At 32.2% G+C, this 18387-nt stretch overlaps 3 protein-coding genes across 4 annotated transcripts; 1 reads left to right on the top strand and 2 right to left on the bottom strand.

Moving 5' to 3' along the window:
* The first annotated feature begins 153 nt into the window (after positions 1-153).
* LOC106708494 (valine--tRNA ligase, mitochondrial 1) lies at positions 154-4658 on the top strand. Its single transcript, XM_014500025.2, has 4 exons — positions 154-512; positions 750-859; positions 1309-1799; positions 2412-4658. Exons 1-4 carry the CDS (start codon positions 272-274, stop codon positions 4528-4530), a joined length of 2961 nt encoding a protein of 986 aa, XP_014355511.2. The 5' UTR covers positions 154-271; the 3' UTR covers positions 4531-4658.
* Positions 4659-7065: 2407 nt separating this feature from the next.
* LOC106708507 lies at positions 7066-15047 on the bottom strand. Of its 2 annotated transcripts, XM_014500039.2 has the most exons (12): positions 14893-15047; positions 14526-14700; positions 14284-14376; positions 14019-14102; positions 13740-13865; positions 12922-13005; positions 12523-12648; positions 11963-12033; positions 11626-11703; positions 8312-8624; positions 7823-8072; positions 7066-7272 (listed from the first exon to the last, which is right to left on the bottom strand). In XM_014500039.2, exons 1-12 carry the CDS (start codon positions 14961-14963, stop codon positions 7193-7195), a joined length of 1551 nt encoding a protein of 516 aa, XP_014355525.2. In that variant the 5' UTR covers positions 14964-15047; the 3' UTR covers positions 7066-7192. The 2 variants fall into 2 exon arrangements, with proteins under 2 accessions (XP_014355525.2, XP_014355526.2); XM_014500040.2 differs by lacking the exons at positions 12523-12648; positions 12922-13005 and having other exon boundaries at positions 14893-15046.
* A 1176-nt stretch (positions 15048-16223) lies between these two features.
* Positions 16224-18280, bottom strand: LOC106708500 (macro domain-containing protein CT2219). Its single transcript, XM_014500031.2, has 4 exons — positions 17862-18280; positions 17660-17752; positions 16708-16783; positions 16224-16565 (listed from the first exon to the last, which is right to left on the bottom strand). The coding sequence occupies exons 1-4, from the start codon at positions 18234-18236 to the stop codon at positions 16270-16272; spliced, it is 840 nt and encodes a 279-aa protein (XP_014355517.1). The 5' UTR covers positions 18237-18280; the 3' UTR covers positions 16224-16269.
* Between the last annotated feature and the right edge of the window lie 107 nt (positions 18281-18387).

Below are 18387 nucleotides of genomic sequence, written 5' to 3'. Positions count from 1 at the left end.
ACGCATATTCTTGTGCAATTACGGTCTAATATTTACATAAATTTATTTTTGGTCTACATTTAACGTACATTAAAAGCTAAAAATATAGCTACTCAATATTATAAGTTATTTTCAAATAAAAAAGAACCATGCTTCCATTTTTTCAACATAGAATTGTTAAATCTGCTTACAGGATGTAAGTTGAGCCGCCTTTGTCGACAAGGGAAATCGACGAAAAAAATAGAAAATCTTTCTGTCAAGTATAAAAATAACAACATTGATAATATTTAAAATGATAGTAAGGAGAAATGTAAGAATTCACAATTTATCATTAAATAGAACATTAAAATCGACCACAACTCGTATATTTACCCCAAATTTAGCAGCGGCGGCTTACAAACCAGAAGTTGTAGAAATAAATAGATATGATGAATGGGAAAGTAAAGGTCTTTTTATTGCAAAGAATTCCAGTAAAGAACCGGTGTTCAGCGTTGTTCTGCCACCACCAAATGTTACAGGAAAACTTCATTTAGGTTAGTTAAATTTAAACAATTTGTAGTGTAAATTAACATCGTAAAAATTTAGTGAACCAAGTGTTAAATCTAAAAAATTCTAACCTAACGTTTTGTCAATTTAAATTACAATTATTTTTTATAATGCCTTGAAAATTGTACTCCTGGTTGCAAATAAATTTTAAGATGAAATAATAATAAACTTAAATATCTATGGATAATGAAAGAAAAAAAAATTAAAAATGAATATTATTCCAGGCCATGCCTTGTCCTGTACTATACAAGATGTGATTGTAAGACGAAAGAGGTCATTGGGTTATAATGTCTTATGGCTTCCTGGTACTGATCATGCAGGTATCGCAACACAGGTAATCTCATAAAGTAATCTACCATTGTTACTAAAACCTAAAGTTTATTAGTAGTAAATCCATATATAGTTTCTGAAACTAACTGACAAAGGTATTTATTACAGCAATTGCTCCTATGTAGACTATCATAAGCCACAATTTTACGATTTACTCTGTTGTTGAAATAAATTGATAAATATTGATTTCTGTGTAAATTTGAAAGGAATGTTAGAAAGTGCTATAGATTTTGATTGACCAGTTTACATTTTTTGCATCTTAATTAACCATAATATATTGTAAAGATTTGTTTTGAAAAAATTGCGTTTCAAACTTATGATAGTTTATGTAGGAACCAACAACATTATGTTATTTTTTTTACTTATAGTTTTTGTCATTTTTTATTCTTTATCTTCACTACTCTAATGTCTTAACTATTATTACCACTGAAATGTCTCTAAATATTTTTTCAGGGTGTAGTTGAGAATTATTTAAAAAGCAAACAAAATATTACGCGTCATGAAATCGGTCGAGAAAAATTTAACACAGAAGTGTGGAAATGGAAGGAAAAACATGGCGACACTATATGCAATCAATTACGTACTTTAGGCTGCTCCTTGGATTGGTCTCGCCAAGTTTTCACAATGGATCAAAACCATTCAAACGCTGTAAACACAGCCTTCATACAATTATTCGAAAGAGGTCTTGTTTACAGAAAGAAAGCGTTAGTCAACTGGTGTAATGCTTTAAAATCTACCGTTTCTGATATAGAAGTGGAAAACATACCTATAAACACACCAACAGAGTTAAAAATACCAGGTTACAAAGACCCTGTCAAGTTTGGCTTAATGTATAATTTTGCATATAAAATATATGACAGCGATGAAGAAATTATTGTGTCCACAACTACACCGGAAACAATGTTAGGAGATACAGCCATCGCAGTTCATCCTAATGATAAAAGGTAAGTTTAATTAAAAAAAAAATTAACTTCCATATGCATTCCTAATGAAACCTTAATACAGTCAGTGCCACAAACTGCGAGTTCATTGTTGTATGTAAAATCGTAGCAGTATTGATTGTAGATTTCTGAGACCATAGTCCCCTTTTAAAACATATTATCTCTGTTTTCTCAAAAAATTACAGGGATGATATGTTTCATACAAAGATTTTGGTCTCGAAAACCAACAGTGGTGAATGTGTTAAATTTTCCACTATTCAATTACAATAATAACAATTAAATATTGTTATATATATACTAGCTGTCGCCCGCGACTCCGTCCGCGCGCCGTTAAAAAAACTTAATAGGGGTATGAAAAATAGATGTTGTCCGATTCTCAGACCTACTGAATATGCTCACAAAATTTCATGAGAATCGGTCAAGCCGTTTCGGAGGAGTACGGGAACGAAAACTGTGACACGAGAATTTTATATATTAGATATATATAATTTAATATTTGTATTAAAAATATATGATATAATGAGTTAATGTTTCTGAAAATAACTTGCTATTTACGAATCTTTGTTTAGAATAGAACAATTGTTTATCTGAAATAATAAAGGAAATTCTTTGCAGATACAAACACTTACAAGGAAAAAGAGCAGTACATCCGTTTAGAAATGATACCATCCCTATCATATATGATGAGATGGTTGACACTAAACTTGGCACAGGAGCTGTTAAAATAACTCCAGCACATAGCAAAATTGACAACGAAGTGGCCAAACGACATCGTCTACCCTCAATACAAGTCATAAACGAAGATGGTTTAATGCAAACATGCCAAATATTTGATCAAATAAAACGCTACGATTGTAGACAAAAGTTGGTCCAACATTTGAATGAAATGGGACTTTTAAAATCCATACAAACACATCAAATGACATTACCAATATGCAGTCGAACTGGTGATGTACTAGAACAATTACCTAAAGAACAATGGTTCTTGTCTTGTAGAAATTTAAACAAAGCAGCTTCAAATGCTGTCAAAAGTGGTCAATTAAAAATAAATCCTGAAAAGTACATAAAGAATTGGATAAATTGGACTGAAGATGAACGTGATTGGTGCATATCACGACAACTATGGTGGGGACATCAAATACCAGCTTACAAATGCAAAGTAGACAAAGATATTATATGGATTGCTGCAACTGATGAGATATTAGCAAAAATACAAGCATCAAAATATTTAAGAACTGCACCGGAAGATATTAGTATAGAAAGAGATACAGATGTTCTTGATACTTGGTTTTCATCTGGTATTTATCCATTCGCTGCATTAGGTTGGCCAGAAAACTATAACAGTTATGATTATAAAGATTTCTATCCTCTAAGTTTAATGGTAACAGGTCATGATATATTAGGTTTCTGGGTACACAGAATGGTTATGTTAGGTATAGAATTAACAGGACAATTACCTTTCAACAATATTTTACTACATGGTGTTATTTGTGATAATAAAGGTGCTAAAATGTCTAAAAGTAGAGGCAATGTGATAGATCCAATTGATGTTATTAAAGGAATTTCATTAGAAAATCTTAAAATTAAATCTGAAGAAATGCATAAAAATGGAGTACTTAATAAAGAAGAATTGAATAAAGCTCTAGCTTATCATAAAACTAATTATACAACAACAAAAGGTATCCCAGAATGTGGAGTTGATGCTCTAAGATTTACATTATTGACACAAGACATTAAATCACATTTCGTAAATTTCGACGTACACCAATGTCATGCGAACAAATTATTCTGTAATAAAATTTGGCAAAGTATCAAATATATGCAGTTATCGTTTGACAAACTTAGACCAATCAATGATGAAATAACGCAAGACGATTTGACATATTTTGATAAATGGATATTAAGTAGACTTGCAGATATGGTTGACAAAGTAAATAAAGCAATGGATGATTACGATTTACATTTAGCAACGAAAGCAATCAAAACATTGATTTATAGTGAATTCTGCGATGTGTACCTTGAAGCGACTAAACCTGGATTTGAAAATAACGATTATAAAATGGGATATGCTCACGCGCATACACTTACAGCAGTTCTGAACACTTCACTTAGATGTCTGGCACCAATAATGGTTTATATCACAGAAGAATTGATACCAAAAATCCCAGATTTCGAAACAAATATAATACACAACTTCGATGACTTAAAAAAACCTTTTTTCGACTACCCACAGATAAAAGATTTCGAAATTTGGAAGAATAAAGATTTAGAAAATCAAGTAACGAAATTATTGAATGTTATAAGTCTTGTTAGAGAAATGAAAGGAATGTATAATATTTCAAATAAAATAAAAACTTCAATAAATATTAAAACAAACAACGATATATTAATGTTAGATCTTGATAATAATCAAGATATAGTACTACATTTGACGAAATGTGGGTATTTAAAAATAAATATAGACGATAGCAAATATTTTGTATCTACCTTACTTGATAAAGATACTGAAATCAAATTAGCTATAGAAGATGACAATGCAGCTAATATTATATCAGCCGCTAAAGAAAAACTAAGAAATAAAATTAAAAAACTGGAAGATAATTTAGATAAATTGGAAGCTAAGTATTCAAGTAAATACTACATAACATCTGTGCCTGAACATACGAAAGCGTTAGACAGAGAAAAGTTAATTGTAAAAAAAGAAGAAATCAAACAACTACAAAGACTGATTTAACACTTCAAGTGCTATGGATTCGTCTGGCAATACTTTAGTATGTAGATATTTTAGTAGCATTTAATGTGTTAATAAAAACATAATTGTACTTGAAATCAAATCAATATAAAGCTTACCATTATTTTATTATATAGGCATAAAAAATCAGTTATTTATAAAAGTACGATTATTTAAAACAATAAATCATTCTTTACCTAAATTAGGTAACTTTTTTAAAACTACCCACATTTTAAAGTTATCATATAATGCAGAATAATATTTGAGCGAGATTTTGAAGAAATCTTTTACGTGAGTTTTCACTTTCGAAACTATATACAAATATATATGTGTTGTGGATAACCAAAGTTAGTTGTACCTAGCGTTGCCAGGCGTCCGGATGAAGCCGGACATAGGTAGGCTTTTTGATTGCGTGTCCGACTAAAATAAAGGTGTCCGGGTTGTCCGGCTTTTGTTAGGCATTTTACATTTCGCAAACGAGAGTGGCCGAGCGCCGGCGATGAGAGTCGACTGACGGCCGTGTCAGGCCTTTTTTACCCAAATTCCCGGCCAAACTGGCTGGTCTGTCGGCTATTAGGTTTGACGACCTGGCAACCCTAGTTGTAGCAAAAATCTTTTATCCCTAAACAACATTTAGATTTGCGACACTACTTACTACTATATTAATTGACTTTTATCGTTTATTGGATTACATTTAAAAAGTATAAACCCTGATATTATGATAAAAATTTTATTTTACCGATATTTAAAAACATAACTTATTTCTAAGTCTATAATACATTTATCGATAGATATATAACCTATAGATAGTGTTTCATACTAGTTTGACTTGTAATCGAGAGTCGATTTTCGTAATGAAGACATTTTTGTATTGTAAATGACAACACTGAGGGGGTTTACCTTAAAAAAGGCGCCTAACTTTTGTGCTTTGGATTAGGTATCTATAGGTTATACATAAGTATTTACCTATCCGACTGACATAAATTTCTTTGATTTAGATTTATGCCTGGTTTACATTATTCCAGTACAGTAAGACAGTAGCGCTGGCATAATGTAAATAAGGCATTACGTGCAGTTTCACTGCGAAAAGGATAAAACTTTGAATTGTGTCGGTAAGTGTGGTTTATAGTAGAAATAATAAAAAAACCAAACCGTTTACGCTTATAAATAACTTATTATATTTAAATTACATATCTCAAAACAAAACATGACTTAAACACTAACATAAGAGCCAGAAAATGGATTTATCTACAAAAAAAAAAATAAACGAATATTTCAAACATTATTTTTATAATGTTTGCGATTTTATTTTTTATATTAAATATAGTTAATTCTAATTTCAACAGGTTTCTTTTTTTTTATAAAATACAATTATGTATTTAATTTTGATTACAATTTACTAAAAAACGAATTAGGGAAAAAATGATGTAAGAAAATCACTGACCTCTACGGAAATGACGGCTTTTACTTTGTTCCAACTTATAAGTGCCATTTGACGTTTCTGTCAAATAATTCTATCTCTATTATTAGTTCAAGTTTCCAACACCGCACCGCCACTAACCAAAGCCGTCAGTGCCAAAATGGCGAACATCAAATAGGCACAAAATAACACGGCTTATAGCCTGGCCAGTGGAAAAAAGACAGTTCATTTGGAATGATGAATCCGTGATAAATAATTTAATATTTTGTTGCATCTCAATAGTAAAATTATAATTATTTTTAAATCTAACATAATCTTAATCTTTGTTAAAATAAATACAAAAAAAAATTTAGTAAAGATTCATTTAAAAAAATTTAACTTTTTATTAATCAAAGAAAAATTACAAAAAAATTATTTTGTAACAAGTGTTTTAATTGGCTCGCGTGTGAAAGCCAAGGAAAAAAAAATATCGCATCTTCATTTATCAAACTATTATTAACAGCGCAGGAATTTTTCCCGCGCTGTTAATAACAGTTACAATGCCGCTCTCCTTACCAAATAAGTTTTTAGGACTAAATAAACGGTTATTTTGTAACTACCAGAAAAAAAAATAACATTACCAAGTGCCAATACTGTTCTTATTAAAGAAATAAACATAATTCTTGGTCAATTACAATAAATATATCAATGTGCATGCGCACAGACAAAGATAATGCTAGGAATAATAGTTTCCGCACATTGTATTCATTAAAACAATAGTAAAATTTACCTACTAACTATGCAATTACTTCACTCCGTGATGACCTAGCCATTTTTTGTCGACTTCAAAAAGTAGGTGGTTATCAATTCGACTGTTTTTTTTTTATGTGTGTTACCGTGATGCTCCGCCCCTGGGGCTCCGATTTTGATAAAAATTATTTTAATGGAAAGGGTAATTTTTAGATTTTTTTTTAAATAACTAGAAGATTAGCAGTTTTTGAATTAAATCAAATGCTAAAAAACTTTATCTTTGTTGTGTGTAAAAATAAAGTTACTACATTTTACATTGTTTTCATTTTACATTTTACATGTTATATGTATTCCACAATAAATGTTTTTTTTTTTCTGGTAATTATCAAATAACCATGTACATATTTAACATATAATTTGTTTGTTTATATACAAAAAAATATATTGAAGGCTAGTCCCGGACGCATTTTCCGTATTATTTAGCTAGATGTTGTGCACAATACACAATATTTTAAGCTAGGCATTCTTTGGCACCTTGCTTTCCGAAGTTATGTCTATTATTTTTCTTTTGCTAGCATTTTTTTTGCTCTCTAAATCTGTAAAAATGAAAAAATTAAAATCATAATTATTTCAAAATATCTGTCTCTATCGTGTTATAATTAAAAAAATCTTAACTTTATTTAACATAGTTTAAAATAATATACATAAACCTTTAACTAGGTTGTGTTCAAACCAGAGACACTTAACATACTCATATAATAGACGGGACATTATGAACTCAATCTTAAAAACACCTCTATCACTGGTAGAATTTTGGTTGCCTACTTTGACACTTGCTATAGCGGTACCTACAATTGTTTGCAGTTATGCTTAAAGTATTTAAATAAAATTGCTCGTAATATATGAATCTCTTTGGTTCAAACTTCTCTCATTAAAAATCTATGTATATAAAAGAAAGTCGTGTTAGTTACACTATTTATAACTCAAGATCGGTCGAACTGATTTAGCTGAAAATTGATGGGGAGGTAGCTTAGAACTAGGAGACGGACATAGGAACTTTTTTATCTTGGGTGCATTTTTTGTATTCCGCGCGGACGGAGTCGCGGTTAAAAGCTAGTATATTATAATTAAGAAAAAATTACTTACACCTAAGTTTGTTATTTTGTCTTTTCTTTTCTTGTTCATGATCTCTTACATGAAGGCTAAGTGTCATTAATTCATCAAAACTTTCCGAACAAATAGCACACGCGTACATGGCAACATCATTTTTATTATCATCTTCCAATTGACATGTAAATAAATCATCTTCATATCTGTCAGCATTCTTTATAACACCACCTGGCAGTATTTCTAATGTCGGCCATTGATCCGACTCTTTGGTTTTTGGTTCGTCATCCTGGAAATTTTAGAAATGCTTACTGTTAATAAAAAACGTAGGGAAACACAGAAAAATTATATTTTCCATTTTCGTGTCGCCTTACTAGATTACATAAAATTTTGTAAGTAATCAAACTACCAAGTTATCCAGAAATATTAAAAAGTTCTAAAAACAAATTACACACTTAGGTAACATTTGGGAAACCATCATTTCTAATTTGAATGCCATAGCAAAGTATTGCATTGCCTTATACTTACCAATTTAAGTGGGTCTGTATTAGATTCAATCTGTTCAGAATGATTACTGTTTTCCGTACAGTCAATCACTTCTTCATATTTAACTGATACTATACTGCCAGTATTCGATTCCTCATCTTCGGTCGAACTACAACTATTATCATTACTTTCGTCACCTTCGGTACGCGTTATTGTCACTTCAACACTTCTATCTGGCTGTACATCTTCCATTCGTACCAATGCCACATTTTCTAAGTCCTCACCATTCTCCAATGAATTTGTAGTTGACATATTTACATTTAGACAATGCCACAATTCCAAGGCATCAGAAAAACTGAAATAATTTGTAGGGAATTCAAATACAACTTACAAGGATATATTTACGTCTAATATCTCTTAGAAAGTAATATACAATTAAATTACGATAAACATATGAAAACTTTCCCGAAATTATTGACATTTTGACATCAGCATGACAGTGACACATAAACAGATGATAATTGTGTTGCCAACTATATTTGCGATCCGCATTAATTATAGAAAATTCGTAATGGTTTATGCGTATATGCATTCGAAAAAGGTTCTTTTACCCATTTTCAATGTATTTTTGTTTTTACTTTATAGTTAATTATTGAGTAAGCAGTAAGTTTATCTATTACATCTTCACTTCAAATTTAATCGGAGTAAGAAAATTTTTCTCTTCTCTCATTTAACGAAGTTCGAGGTGGTAAGGCGCTCCGCCTAAATCTATTGTAAAATTACTTTGGAATCGCACCTTGGAATATTTGTATTATTTTCATTAAAAAAAAATTACAGAGAAATGTGCACTTTTTATACTAATAAATCAATTAAAAAAATTGTTCCGAAAATATTATGGAAGTCGCTTACAAAAATAAAGACAAGAGTATCTCATTCATAAATATTTATTTGCAAATAGGCGGAAATTGTAAAACTAAATCTTTCATTTCTTAAAACTACAAAAAAATAACGACATTATTTTTCATTAAGAGTCAAGTGAAGGTCGTTGGCATACAGTGTTTTTGAGACAACTGAATTCATGTTGAGGGTTAGGTTCGCTGGAGGAAGGAAGGACGAGACGATCTCTTCCGACGATGGGCGGAGAGGTTGGCGGACACCTCGGTGAGCAGGCGGCTCGTCGAAGCTGTCCGCCCCGTCCTGCGCCAGTGGTTGGAGGCGAGGCACCGGGAGCCGACTTACTTCCTGACGCAGCTTCTCACAGGGCACGGCTGTTTTGGCCGTTACCTGTATGAAGTTGTGGGTATTGAGTCAGATCCCGGTTGCCACCATTGCGCGACCGGCGCCGTGGACACGGCCGAGCATACGCTCGCCGTGTGCACGGCCTGGGACGCTGAACGCGCCACACTCACTGGCGCAATAGGACGCGATCTGTCGCTGCCGGCCGTCGTTAGACCGATGGCCGGCAGCGAGCAGAGCTGGGCCGCCGTCGCCTCGTTTGCACGCGAGGTGATGGCGGCCAAGAGAGAAGCCCTGCGGGAACGCGAACGCGCCAGCGAAACGCTGCCGCCCCGCAGGGCCCCAGCGAGGGGCCGCCGGCGTACGAGGTACGCCGCGGCCCTTCAACCAATTTGAGGTGGCCACGCGCGGCAGGTCGGGGGATCTGCTGCACCGAATGTGGCGGATGCCCTCTCTCGTGAGTTCCGAGGGAGCGCGTCATAGGGTGATGGGAGGGTGTGTTACATCCAGCCCCTGCCTACACGTGTCGAGCCCCTACCAAGGGGCTCCCCTAGCCGGGTCGTGGATAAACTAACGTAGATGCCACGGCCCGGTCAGGCGAAGGAGAACACCGCGGGGTTTAGTGGGTAGTCCGGCCTTATAAGGCCGGGAGTCCCACACGAAACCGTCCCTGCTGCCCCCGCAGCACGGACGGCGAAGTACGTAAATGCATTCCCCGCGTCAACAAAAAAAGGGTTAGGTTATCAGGTTATAAAGTATGTATGTATCGGAATGATTGATAAAATTTTTATATTTCATTTAAAGTTTCTTACTGTGCGTTTTCATTGCCGAAAAGGCTGTTTTTTTTTTCTTAAAATAGAATAGAGGAGAACAATATGTATATATTGTCAATCAAAAGTGTGATTATATATAAGCTTCATAATATATCCAACATCGGGCAAACTAGATGCATTATTTTTACGATTCGAATCAACAAGAAACGACCAAACGTAACCTGTTTTCGATTCACACAAATGGTGTATTTTTATACCCATGTTGCAACTCGATTCCCACATAATGGTTGATTCGTCGATAAATATGTCTTGATATAAGTTGTAATAATCTTTAAATTAAACGTTTAAATGGTCAATGAGTGTTCGAAATTGGTAGAAGTCATCAGGATCTTTGTTATCGTCTACTATGTACAAAGATTTAGTAAGATTAGTAAATCGATTTTCAGATAGGAGTCGTCTAAAAACATCTGTTCTTAGAATTGGAACATTATGAGCATAGCAGGATTTTATTGTTGGCATTTTAATGATACCTAAAATTATCCAAAAGGCGAATAAAATTAAGATTTCATCAACATTAGTTTCAGTCCAATCATTACTATCGTACATATATCTATTTGTTTCTGTAGTTATGTACGAAAGTATACTATTATCCCAGTAAACTCGAAAAGTAGCATAAGGGCTCGTAAATACTGAAGTAGGTCCTGTACATCTATTAAGAAAGGGCCTTTTAATACCCTGCCAACTTTTTAAAGTTTTCCATTGGAAGAATTCTAGATCTTCCTCTTGTATTTCGTCTTGATTTTTATTATCGACGCCATTTTTTTGTGATTCGATAACTTTAGATTTTCGATCGTTGTTTTCTTGTGAGTCGCTTTCTTCGTCTGATGTGAATTTTTCAATTAAAAGTTTAATTTGTTTCGCTACTTGTGCCAAAGTCGGCCGGCCCTTATAGTTGCCTACCCATGAGTAAGGACCTTTAGGTTCCTTGCTAGCTGGTCTATAAAATTAAAGTATTTAAACACATTTCATGCAAAAACAAAAATACAAAAAAAATCACGCTTAATTGTTCCCTAGAAGTACTGAAACGCACATGTTTTATGTGAATGTTTAAACCAGGGATCCCCAAACTATTTGGGACAAGTGACCACATTTTCCAAAATGAACTGTTTCCACAGACATCCATGGCCAAATTACATACTTTTAAAATCAATTATTGTTATTATTATTATTATTAATTCTGACTTAGGTCAATAGAAGACAGAGTGAGAATTAGCAATGCTTTAAGTTCGATATCGACCCCTTTGGGAATCCCTAGTTTAGACGATGCAAACTCACGGTATTACTTACGCTGCATTGGTAGTATTCTTTGTAGAATCCTTAGTATCAAATAGATCACTATCTTCAACGTCACATTTAAAGGTTAACCTACAAACACGCAGAAAAAATTAAATCCTAATTTAATGAAATAAAAACATAATAAATACATAAAATTGTGTTTTACATCCATAGACTACGTATTGGCAGTACATAGGTTATAAAATGACAACCCTAAAAAACTTTGACTATGGTATTCCCTTTTTGAAGTCATTGCCACATTAATGTTGCCATGTGAAATCTTGTAATATCTACTATTATAAAAAATGATCATTAGAATATACATAATATTAATAAAAATTTAACTCACTCGTTGTGTGGAAATTGTTCTTCAGGTTCCAATACTTCGTCTTTTATTATGAAAGTTGTATGAAGAGAAGACTGGAACAAAATTATGTGAATATTGTCCAGTAATTAAATAATTATAACTACCCACTTCTTTAAACTTTAAATAATGCTAAATTTTTCATAGAATAAAACTAAAAATATTCTTTGAAATGGTACTCGAAAATATGAAATTTTAAAAAAACCCTGTTATTTCTACCTCCATTTTTATTATTGACATTTGCAACAAAACAATTGTTATTTATATTACTAATATTATAAATGCGAATGTACAAATATTTGTTACAAGATATTTCCAGGACAGCTCAACGGCTGTAGAAAATAGACTGGCACAGACACATAGGCTACTAATTATGTTTTGTTTTAACTAACTCCGTGCGGGCGGAGTTGTGGGCGACAGCTAGTTATACAATATGGCTTTTATTTCGTATAATTTATACTAAGCTGAAAAACGAACTGTTTCCATTACTATTACCTTAAGTATTTCTTTTAATAGTAAATTATGTATTATTTCTATATTCTTACCGTTGGTTCGATGGTGGATTCTATATCGTCATCCTTGTAACTCCAATCGGTTAAAGCATCGTCTGTCTCTTCATCATCTTCATCGAACTTTGAAACTACCTCTCGACTTTTGTTTATATGAAGATACTAAAATATAAAAATATATTTTTAAATAACATAATTTTTAAAAAATATGTTTTTACGTTACAGATTTTTTAAAAATATTATTACACAATAAATTACTAATTATGTGATATCTTTTGAATAAATCACTTAATATTCCTGTTTCCTGATGTACACAAAATATCCGACAGAGGTGCATGATGGTGGCAAATAATGGTTCACAAATTGGATAAGAAACTTTTTGTCATGGACAAAAACTTAAAAAATCTCTGCTGTAATTATTTATTAGACACTTACAGTTTCTACTTCTCCAGTTTTTCCTAATTGAGATGTTTTTGAAATTTTCTTTTTTACCTCCTTTACACCAGACAATTTTTTTTTCTGAAAAAAAAATCAGTTGTCTATGAATTGGAAGACTGATGATACAGATGAATTCAACAACAGCTGATTATTTACAACAGCTATTTATGAAAGAGTACTTTCTGTGTCTACCCTACATAAGGAAAAAAGAGGGGATATGAAGTGAGTACTTGGGTGAATTTTCAAAATAGCATATTTTTGGTGTGATTCGATAATTTCACTAAAAATAATATTAAGCATTATATAAAACATATCTCAAAATGTTCCTTTCACATTTATTCATATTTAGTAGGTAATAAAATAACAAAATAACTATACTAAAATATAAAAAACTTAAAAATAGTGTCGCGGAAATCATTGACCTCTTCATTATTTTCATTACCATGTTCATTAATTTTACAAAAACTCGTATTCTTTGTCTAAATTTCGCTGGATTTAATGCCTTATGTACTATTTTAAGTCTAACATATCTAAAATTACTTGGAATTATACAGAGGCGGGGCATGGAAAGGGTGCTCCTGACGGCATAGGAACAGTTTTAAAGAGAACTGCTGACAAAATGGTTCGATACGGACGAGATATTGGTGATTTTGATTCGTTTTGTGAAGTATTATAAGACAACGTTGAAAATATAGTTATCATAACAGTGAAGGAAGATTCTATAAAAGAAAGAGAAACTCTACTCCCAAAAAGTCTTAAGGCTTTCAGAGGAACCCTTTCCGTTCACAAAGTATGTATTATTTCTATATTCTTACCGTTGGTTCGATGGTGGATTCTATATCGTCATCCTTGTAACTCCAATCGGTTAAAGCATCGTCTGTCTCTTCATCATCTTCATCGAACTTTGTAACTACCTCTCGACTTTTGTTTATATGAAGATACTAAAATATAAAAATATATTTTTTAAATATTATAATTTTTAAAATATATATTTTTACGTTACAGATTTATTTATGATATTATTACACAATAAATTACTTGTCATGGATAAAAACTTAAAAAATCTCTGCTGTAATTATTTATTAGACACTTACAGTTTCTACCTTTCCAGTTTTTCCTAATTGAGATGACTTTGAGATTTTCTTTCTTACCTCCTTTACACCAGTCAATTTTTTTTTCTGAAAAAAAAAAAATCAGTTGTCTATGAATTGGAAGACTGATGATACGGATGAATTCAACAACAGTTGATTATTTACAACAGCTATTTATGAAAGAGTACTTTCTGTGTCTACCCTACATAAGGAAAAAAGAGGGGATATGAAGTGAGTACTTGCTTATATAAAATTGTTTTAAACTTACATGACTGGAAACTTGTGTTATAGTTGTCGGCTTCAATAGTAGTTCATTATTTTTATACCCCGAATATCTATATTGAATAGAATTTGCAATGCGCTGTAAAAATAAAAATAAAACTAGATATAACCTACTAGTATTCAAAGTTTAAATATGTTAGATCTTATGTTTTATATATCCTGAAGTACTTTTTTTAAATTTATTATCTATTAAAATAAATTGTTAAATAAGTAAATGAATAAACTTACATATTTAAATAGTGTTGGTACAGCATTTGTTTTTAAGTTAACCTTGAATTTAGTTTTATGAAAACAAAAGCTTTCAAAATGCTTACTACATATACGGTCGCATTTACTTGGTTTCCAATTTTTTCTACCAGTAAATGCTATCCATCTGTTTCTCATGACGTCGCCTTTACGAAATCTGTAATTCATGAATTTAAATAAAATCCGTCATTTCCTAATTTAATAAACGAAACCATTTTTTTACTTTTTCTTTACATTCAATAATGAGGCGAAGGAAAATTAGGGAAAAAATAGACATATTTTTCATTTAAATGAATTGTTTTTTTTTGTTAACACAAGACTAATTTACAAATAATAAAATATTACATACGAGTGAAAAGTTATATTCTCATATTTCCGCTCACTTCGATTTCTACACCCTAAAACACAACAACGAACCATTTTTGTATTTGGTATTTAAAAACTAAACATCGTTTCTGTTATTATTATTCATTTTAAGAAAGAGAAATATTCATTTTATTGACAGTGACATTTCTGCGGGTTGGCACAAATTGTTTGTGCCCAACAAAAACCACAGACCTTTTCTTCATGAAGCCGGTTAATAAAATTTACGTAAAATCTGAGAAAAATCGTATATTTTGAGCGTCATACTGGATGTCGAAAATTAAACAAAATTGTAATTATTTATTCAAATAAAATGCTCGAAATGTCTGCCACCAACATAAATACACGCCCTATATCGTTTTAAAATGAGCGGGAGATATGGCAAGCAAATCTTCTATTATTAATTGATTCCGCGGCCTCTGATCCTCGCCCTCAAATCAGCCCTTGTGACCACCCCTATCACCCCCCTTCCTATGTACGTAACCTTTTGGAACATCCTGTATAAACTGCTTAAAAAAATAACATTTTTACTAAGATTTACAGTTCTAAGATCTTTATGCTGTTGGTTGCAATATGTGAGCGTCTAATCCAACAACTAATTTGTGGATTTGTTGAATGTGTTTATTAGCGAATGTTAGAGTTTACACTCAATCTATATACATATATAAAAGAAAGTCGTGTTAGTTACACTATTTATAACTCAAGAACGGCTGAATCGATTTGACTGAAAATTGGTGGGCAGGTAGCTTAGAACTAGGAAACGGACATAGGATAATTTTTACCCCGTTTTCTATTTTTTATTCCGCGCGGACGGAGTCGCGGGTAAAAGCTAGTAGTAATATAATTTGAAATAGCCAATGAATTACATATATGCATGAATATTCAAGGAAACAACACTAAGCCTGTTGTATTCAGTATTTTCAAAGTAAATTATAAAATCATCATCATCAGCTCACTATACGTCCCCACCGAGGGGCTCGGAACCTACCCCAAGTTAGGGGTGACTAGGTCATAGTCAACCACGCTGGCCAAGTGCGGGTTGACTTCACACATATCATTGAATTTATTCTCAGATATGTGCAGCATCACGATGTTTTCCTTCACCGTAAGAACGTCGGATAAATGTACATATGTAAATCGAAAATCACATTGGTACATGACGGGATTCGAACCCTGGACCTGCAGATTGCAAGTCAAGTGCTTAACACCTGAGCCACCGACGCTCTCAAATTATAAAATAAAAAATAATAATTTCCGAATTCACACAAATAAATAAAATACAGACAAAAAATTAATTCTTTATTGTTATTGATTAAATATGCATTTCATGCTTTTTAAATCACAATAGGTGCTTTTATAATTTTTATTCCTCTACTGGGAAGTACAATTGCATTAATGTCTCATAGATGTCCACATCTGTTGGCATGAAAGTGCAGAAAATAACTCTTTGCATGTTATCATCTGACTCTAGATATTTCCGTACAGTCCTTAATGCAATATGCGCAGCCAGACGATTTGGAAAACCGTAAATTCCAGTTGAAATACATGGGAATGCTATAGATTTGAAGTGGCATTCACTTTTAAGAGCTAGACAATGTTCGTAACATGATTGAAGTTTTGATTCAGAACCATCTTGTGGTCCAACTGTGTGAATTACATCTGAAAAAAAATACTTTGAATTATTATATTTCTTTGTTGATTACATTGGAGTTAAAACTGTAGAAATAAGAAATAACCAACAGCATTGGAAAAATGTGTTTACTCAACCTTTGTTCTCGCTAGATTTACTGTTTTTACTTACACTTAGCTGGTAAATCATAACCACTTGTGGCTTTTGCTTGACCTGTAGGACAACCTCCAAGAGAATTACATTCATCCTGTAACAAAAAAGCAATTAGATTTTATTGGAACGAAGTTCCTTATCACGCGTTGTGAAAGGGGGCTAGACTGAAAAAATTCTTACGAAAAGTTGTCACAACACTTTTTGCTATAGTAAGTATGTTAATGACGAATGAGCGCTACTTCACCATGGCCACAACTGACAATATATAACGAAAATTCATAGAAATAAAATGTACTTCTTGTGAAGACTTAAGTTTTTTATTCATAGAATAAACATTCGTTCCTTCACTAATTAATAGAAAGGAACTTCGTTCCATCCGGGTGTCCCTTGACACCTCTCAAGTTTTTTTTTTTTTTTTTTGGTGGAATATTCTATTAATATCTAGAACAGTGTTAAGCTCTAGAGAAATATTTTCCTGTTTCCTATGTTAACTATCCTATGTTTGAATTTTGAAAAAAAAAAACTTTAAACATCAATACAATTATTTAAAATGCATAAAATCTGAATTTACAACAGACAATCAAAATCTACAATTCTCCTTTCTAAAATAATTTCCAATTTACACAGAAATGAGTATAAATTTCATTAAAAAACATAAAATAGGGACATAAATCACAAAATTGTGGCTTAAAATAGTCTCCACAGGATCATTCACAACTTTCTTGTTTTGTTCTGAAGTAATTACGATAAAAAATGATAACCTTTGTATTCATTAAAGATTTATGTCTTGGAGATAAATTATATTATAATTATGAAGCAGTCAACAACTCTTTGTTTGCCAAAAATAATACCTATATTGTTTGCAATTACTTCTATGCTCACTTGGATGTTTTGTACGCTGGACTTATGATTACTTATTCAACATCCACTGAGGATGTAAGTCAATAAAAAGAATTAAAAAATATATAACCTGTAGTAATGGTCCTGCCGCTCGGTGTATAGCACCATCAACGCCGCCACCAGCTTTCAAACGTGAATTAGCTGCATTTACAATAGCATCAATCTAAAAAAATATTTAAATCATTAGTTGGCCTAAAAATTAAATGAATAAATTGCTTCACTTGGTAAAATAAAGCTAAATCATTCTATGATGGACAAAAATGTACACTTACCTCCAATTTAGTAATATCTCCCTTGAAAATTGACACCTTCTCAGCAAGGTGGGCATTCTTAGCAGGATTGATTTGAAACTTTTTGAATTCATTGAGATCATCTTCGGTACGAAGTTTCGTCTTTATATGCTCATTTTCTTTAGCGTATTTAGACCAAGTATAAATGTCTTCCAAAGTAATGTATTCAGAAGTTCTGTAAAGTTTTCTTTTTTCTTGTAATGGTAAATTTAGAACACGGTTCTTTTCAATCTTCCACTTTGCTTGAGTAGTCATTTTTGTTAAAGAACACGAACGTTGTATTTTATAATTGAAAATTGAGTTGGCTTGAATGATGTTTTTACAAAATTGTGCGCATTGAAAAGCCGGCGATAACATTTCCTTGAGAATTTTTTGACGTTTGAACTTTGATTTATAAACTAATTGATTGGATTACGAATACACATTGACATATTTACATAAATATTTTGCGTAAATCTATAAGGCTATGAAAATCTAATTTAGTTAATTGAGACTTTATTTTTGAATT

This window comes from Papilio machaon, chromosome 27 (genome assembly GCF_912999745.1).
Source record: "Papilio machaon chromosome 27, ilPapMach1.1, whole genome shotgun sequence".
Lineage (NCBI taxonomy): Eukaryota > Metazoa > Arthropoda > Insecta > Lepidoptera > Papilionidae > Papilio > Papilio machaon.
This window is presented reverse-complemented; position numbering and strand designations above follow the sequence as displayed.

What these genes read in the sequence shown, in the direction of transcription:
- LOC106708494 (XM_014500025.2), top strand. Translation starts at nt 272, where the DNA reads ATGATAGTAAGGAGAAATGTAAGAATTCACAATTTATCATTAAATAGA. An exon ending in TACAGGAAAACTTCATTTAG is followed by an intron (nt 513 to 749) that starts GTTAGTTAAATT and finishes ATATTATTCCAG; the next exon opens with GCCATGCCTTGTCCTGTACT. An exon ending in ATGCAGGTATCGCAACACAG is followed by an intron (nt 860 to 1,308) that starts GTAATCTCATAA and finishes ATATTTTTTCAG; the next exon opens with GGTGTAGTTGAGAATTATTT.
- LOC106708507 (XM_014500039.2), bottom strand. Translation starts at nt 14,963, where the DNA reads ATGGTTCGTTGTTGTGTTTTAGGGTGTAGAAATCGAAGTGAGCGGAAA. An exon ending in TACCAACACTATTTAAATAT is followed by an intron (nt 14,377 to 14,525) that starts GTAAGTTTATTC and finishes TTATTTTTACAG; the next exon opens with CGCATTGCAAATTCTATTCA. An exon ending in AATCCACCATCGAACCAACG is followed by an intron (nt 12,034 to 12,522) that starts GTAAGAATATAG and finishes ATTTTGTTCCAG; the next exon opens with TCTTCTCTTCATACAACTTT.
- LOC106708500 (XM_014500031.2), bottom strand. Translation starts at nt 18,236, where the DNA reads ATGTTATCGCCGGCTTTTCAATGCGCACAATTTTGTAAAAACATCATT. An exon ending in GAGATATTACTAAATTGGAG is followed by an intron (nt 17,753 to 17,861) that starts GTAAGTGTACAT and finishes ATATTTTTTTAG; the next exon opens with ATTGATGCTATTGTAAATGC. An exon ending in TTATGATTTACCAGCTAAGT is followed by an intron (nt 16,566 to 16,707) that starts GTAAGTAAAAAC and finishes ATTTTTTTTCAG; the next exon opens with ATGTAATTCACACAGTTGGA.